This window comes from Camellia sinensis, chromosome 10 (assembly GCF_055761805.1).
Source record: "Camellia sinensis isolate YWXY chromosome 10, ASM5576180v1, whole genome shotgun sequence".
In the NCBI taxonomy this organism is placed as follows: domain Eukaryota; kingdom Viridiplantae; phylum Streptophyta; class Magnoliopsida; order Ericales; family Theaceae; genus Camellia; species Camellia sinensis.
In genome coordinates this window covers 27,827,465-27,833,502 of record NC_138970.1, presented here as the reverse complement: position 1 = coordinate 27,833,502, position 6,038 = coordinate 27,827,465, and the positions used below count along the sequence as shown (strand labels likewise).

At 35.6% G+C, this 6,038-nt stretch overlaps 1 protein-coding gene across 1 annotated transcript; it reads right to left on the bottom strand.

Moving 5' to 3' along the window:
* Nucleotides 1-1,585: 1,585 nt before the first annotated feature.
* LOC145800252 (protein FAR1-RELATED SEQUENCE 5-like) lies at nucleotides 1,586-4,296 on the bottom strand. Its single transcript, XM_082889912.1, has 3 exons — nucleotides 2,011-4,296; nucleotides 1,783-1,923; nucleotides 1,586-1,687 (listed from the first exon to the last, which is right to left on the bottom strand). The coding sequence occupies exons 1-3, from the start codon at nucleotides 4,294-4,296 to the stop codon at nucleotides 1,586-1,588; spliced, it is 2,529 nt and encodes an 842-aa protein (XP_082746038.1).
* Between the last annotated feature and the right edge of the window lie 1,742 nt (nucleotides 4,297-6,038).

Sequence of the window (6,038 nt, the reverse complement as noted above, 5' to 3'; positions counted from 1 at the left end):
CAATTGTGGAAGAACAGATGCCATACATATCGTAAAAACTAATGAGAATGGAAATAAAGGGCGTTTGTTCTTTGTTTGCCCATCAAAATATGTAAGTATTGTATTGGAAATATTAAATATGTAAGTAGTCACAATTTAATTTGTTTTAATAGACTAACTAATTGTTGGTTGCATTGTAGACTGAAAATCCCAATTGCAATTACTTCAAGTTCGTGGCTGAAGATGATGAAGATGTGACGTCCACAATCCGTTCCAACACTAGAGCTTCTGATGGTGTTACAGTAGAAGACTTTAACGAGCTGAGGAGGAGGCTGTATGACGTGGAAAATGAACATGGCGACTATGGTCGAAGGCTTCGAATGGTGGAAAATATTTTGAAGGCGATGGTGTATTTGATTGTATTTTCTTTACTTTTGTACTTTATGATGTAATGTTATTATGGATTTATGGATTTAAAGTTATTATGGATTTATGGATGTAATCTACTTTATGATGTAATGTTAGTATCCGAAAAATTTGACTAATGTTATCATGGATTTATGATGTTTGTACTTTATGATGTTTTTATGAATGGAATTTGGGAAGTTGGGAATGATTTGAGATGGTTTTTATATGGTTTATTGTCCTAGTGGATTTAATGAACTTGGGAATGATTTGAGATGGTTTTTATATGGTTCATTTAACTTAGTACATGCATACCAACAGAATTTAGTACATGCATAATATGAATTTACTAGATGAACCAGCATACCAAATGCATACCAGCAAAATTCATTTACCAGCATATGAACCAGCAGAATTCACCAAATATGAACCACCATACCAGATGAACCAGCATATGAACCAGCAGACCTGGTGAATTCTGCTACTGTTTATTTTGCATAGGCACATTTCACATCAAGTAGCCTTGGCTGTGGTGTGGTGCATGCTTATTTTGCATGTTCTTTTCACATCAAGTAGCATACCAACAGAATGCAGAATCAGCATACCAGAACCAGCATACATGTTCTTTTGCATGTTTATTTTGCATGTTATTTTGCTACTGTTTATAACTTTTCAGTGTTCAAACCAGCATACTAGAACCAGCATACAGTGTTCAAAACAGAATCTGCATAACAGGGTTAAAAAACCATTTTCTGCTAGTGTTAATAACCATTTCAGAATCTGAACATGAACCATATGAACCAGCAGAGTATACCAGCAGACCTGGTGAATTCTGCTACTGGTAATAACCATTTCAGAATCTGCATAACAATGTTCAAGGGTCCTAAATGAACATCAACCAACATCAACCAAGTTAAATTAACATGTTCAATACAGCATGTTCAATACCAGTTTCCTGAATCTGAACATGAACATCAAGCAACCAACACATAAATTAAAAAAAAAGCATGCTGAATAACAGAATCAGTACAACTTTAACAATAACCAACATCAACCAAGCTAAATGAACATTAACAATAACCAGTTCACTTGGGTTTAACATATAAATTAAAATCAACTGTAAATGAACATCAACCAGTACAACTTTAACATCTAAATTAATTCATTGGTCCTTAAAAATTGACACATTAGTACTTTAACATCACTTTCCAGCAACAGTTTGCTTGACAATTTCAGAGGCCATGACTTCACGTTGCAGCCCAATTTTAGCATCAGTTTGGTTCTGTTCATGGTTGTCCATAGCCTACAAAAAAAAAGACAGAATTTTTAAGCAACTATAAATACATGATATCACAGAATTTTCAGCAACTATAAACTAAAAATACATCAAGGACGAACCTGACTACACATTGGAGTAGTTGATTCTTGAGAATATCGAAACCCAATGTCATATCCACATGAACCTTGTAGTAGTGACTGGAATGTTGGTTGAGTTGGCAAATAATTTGGCACCACATACATCTCCCGCAAATTGTTCGCCTACAAGAATGTCATATATGCTTTCAGTTATGGTTTTAGTCACATATTATATCCACACAAAAAATACAATGTTAAAGTAAGACTTGCATGATATGTGGGATACATCAATGGCGGAGGAATGTAATTACCACCCATGGGCAAAGATCGAGGAAGAGGATGAAGGGGAGGAAGAGGTTGAAGCAGAGGAACATGTTCACGAACATATATATCTCCTCCAACAGATAATGGAGAAGGTGCAACCGTTGAACTTGCAATAGATTGCAACGAAGCCAAGCTATTAGCACGGGATTTTTTTTTGGAGTTCGCTACCAACGCCGCTTCGAATCCACCTTTGACCCTCCTTTTGCCCTTACTAGTTGCCACCTTTTTCTTCAATCCTTTTGGTTGCACAACATGATTCACATCTTCGCATTCCACTTCAAAGCTTTGGGTATCATCATCATTACGTACTTCATTTCCAATACCAAAATGAGCACCTAACTTGCCTTCAACATCTGCACCTAATGTAGCAAGGTGTGCAATACAAAAATCATATGTTTCTTCAGTTTCAGCAGCTCTACTTGCTACTGCTCTAAATGCAGTCATCAATGTCTTATATCGCGAAGCTTGTTGGAATTTCACATCTACTTCAATGTCATTTTCCTTAATGTGCTGCACAGTTTCGGCTCTTGCTTGTTTGGTCCACCTCTTCAGAATGTATTGTGGAGGAACCTCTTTCATCTTCAATATGTCTCTAATGACCTTCAATGAGTGAGAACACAAGATTCCTTCCCTTTCAAACTTTGTACAATTATAACCCAAAGAGCCATCCCTCTCCAACTTCACTTTCCTTGCATGTTTGTTACCAACATCAACAACTGTGTAAATGGTACTAGCCTCGCCATATTCAATTGCTTCTATGTCCGATTCAATGGATTGAAAGTACTCATTTTGAAATTCCTCAAAGATCTTTTTTGTGTAGACGTTACCCATTTGAATTAACATTCTTATTGTTGCTTTCACCTTTGGCAACCTTTGGCACAAAGCATAGCTCGCTTCTAACTCCTTGTATCGCTTCTCGTAAAGTACCCTTTCGAAATGCATGAAGAATTCATTTAAGTTGAAATCAGAACGAATGTAATCCTTCAAAAAAGCATTAAAAGATTCACTAAGTTGTGTGGTACTCATTCCCGCAGCCCATGTTGATCTAACATAAGGCCATCCCCATTTTTCTGTCACCGCAAAAGTCAATTTCAACCAATGGTTTTCATGCGCATCATATTTATCAAGCATTTCCGCCCACTCTAATTTCCATTGATTTGTATCTTCAATGTGAAAGAAAAATTTATTTAGTACACCCTTCACCCCCTTATCTTGGAACAAACAGTTAACATGTTTTAATGCATTTTGCATCAAATGCCAAGTACACAATCGGTGACTTGTGTCAGGCATAACGATGGGTATGGCTTTAGCCATTGCAGCATCTTGATCGGTGAACAAAGTTTTCGGTGCCTTCCTTGACATAGCCTCTAGAAAGTTTTCAAACAACCATACAAACGATTCGGCGGTCTCATCATACAACAATGCTGCACCAAATATAACTGTTTCCCTGTGATGGTTGAATCCCACAAGAGATGCGAACGGTCTATGTTCTTTGTTTAACTTGTAAGTCGTATCAAATGTGACAACATCACCAAATTGGGCATAATCCATGATCATTTGTGCATCGGCCCAAAACATATTGGTTATTTGCTCCTCATTATCTAATTGAACAGCATAGAAGAATGAAGGATTTTGCAAAGATTTTTCTTTAAAGTATTGCAACACATTGCCTACTTCCCCATATGCTAAACTTTGTTGTCTTTTGGTTCTCAAATAATTTTTAGAATCTAATTTCGTAAAACCAAGACATTGCCTTCCACCAGCTTCCCTACCCATGAGTTCAAAAGACTGGCCCAAACGAAGACCAGATTGTGCCGCTAAATCTAACTGAATTGCTTGGGTAGCGGATATCTTTCTTTGTGACGGCAACATGTGGGCACACTCGGGTGATACAAGATTATGGTTGTGTTTTTCTTTGAAATCAGTCACAACATATTTTCCAGTACCCTCATGTAATTTAATATAAAGTCGAGCCTCACACCCAGTCCTAGTTTCAGCTCTAGAGTTTTTTGACAATGGGTCTCGCTTGTTAACCTTTCGAAATCCCTCCTTGTTGCAAACCAAAAGTCTATGAATAAGTTGATTAGTGAACTTGTCCTTCTTACAATAATCTCTTCTTATGCTAAACCCCATTCTTCCTCCATATGTATTATAAAATTCATACGCACATTGTTCAGAATCAAATATCATTCCCAATTTTGGCTTCCAATCACAGTCATTCTCAAGTTCCATATCGATATCAAAATGCAACTGAAAACCCATATAAATAAAATCTTAAGTTAATGATAGTTGAGCTTCTTAATAAGATTGCAGGATTGCTTAGGTTGTAATGCTATGAAAATGAATTGAAATTGGTTTTTAGATAACATTTATCTGGTTTATAGATAGGACCATATGTCATATAAGGAAAATTACTCGAATTAAGGAAATTGAATTATTCATAACTGGTCGTGTCCTGGCTTAGGCACATAGAATTCATAGTACTTGGAAAAACACACATTTGAATTGTCTCAATCCAACAGTTTCTCTTTGGGGCCTAGTCTACACGAAACATCACTCTTATCACAATTGTGCTTTTGATATCACTTGAAAAACTTTAGCTTCTCAAGTTCAAATAAATCTAATATGAAAATCAAGATATAAGATTTTCTCAAGTTGAGTTGAATTTTATTTTTCTTTTTTTCTTTTTCTCAGGAAAAGCTTTACAATGATGCCTTTCAAGTTCAATTCACTGACCCATTTGGGAGATTGGAAATGGGAAATGTAACTTTAAAAAAAAAAAAGGCATGTTGCTTTGTGTTCTGTTTTCATATTTTAAAAAGAACATAATTTTGTTTGGAAATTTGTTTCTGGAAACTGTTTTTTTCTTGAAATTTTCTGAAAATCACCCACCAAAAACTTGTTTTCATATGTACAAAAACAATTTTCACAAGTGGGTGTTTCTGAACTTTTCATTGTTTTGTTTTGAAAAATCAACAAAAAAAGGAAAACAAAAATACAATCAAATAGAACTTAGAGATGGTACAAACACAAATAATAATAATATGACCAAGAATCTTACAGGGAAGTCTATGAGAAAAGATTCACTTCAAACAGAATAGGTTTTCCCTAATTTGATTCTTAGGGAGTTTACATCATCAGCTTGGGAAACAATGTATATATGAAAAGTTAAAGAAATCATAAAGAGGTAAAACACACCAATTAATGAAAACTCCATTCGATTTCTTACCTTACTGTCGAGTGTAATTTGTAAAGAGCTTCAGTCGAAAGCTTTGGCGGCAGAAGAGTACTCTGTAGAGGCTGGAGCGGTGGAGTTTGCCGTCGGTGAGGATGGAGCTCGCCGTCGGTGAGGATGGGTTCGCCGGTGAGGATGAGGATGGGTTCGACGGAGGCGACTGCTGCGTGAGAGTGAGAGTGGTGTGTGAGATTGAAAGTGAATGCTGTGTTGTTGTTTGTTTGGGCGGGAGTATAAAACACACTGTAATTTGATTTTTTTTTTTTTATATAATATCAGCCGTTGGATGACCAACGGCTGATCTGAGCCGTTGCCCGCAGGAACTCAAGGACCTTCCTCAAGGAGAGGATCCGAACTCGGCTGCTACTAGCTGGTCTTAATTACCGTTACGTGATATTGTGGTGTTTTGGGAAGTTGATAAAAAGTTGATTTTTTAATTTTTTAAAATTTAATTTGTCTTTTTATGGATAAAAAATGTGACAGATGATGTGATTTAAAATGGGTAAAAAGCTAAAAGTTGACTTTTTTTTAAGTTGCCAAAACACCCCATTATATATTAAGGTATGGTTTGGAGAGTGAATTAGTTTTTTAATTTTTTGATTTTTTTTGGTTATTTTAATCTGGAGTTAAAAAGTTTGGTTTGAATTTTTTTTTGACTTTTTGTAAGAGAAAAAATATAATGATTATAGATTGAATGTAATGTTTTGTTTAATTAGGTTAAAAAACCTATTTTATTTTA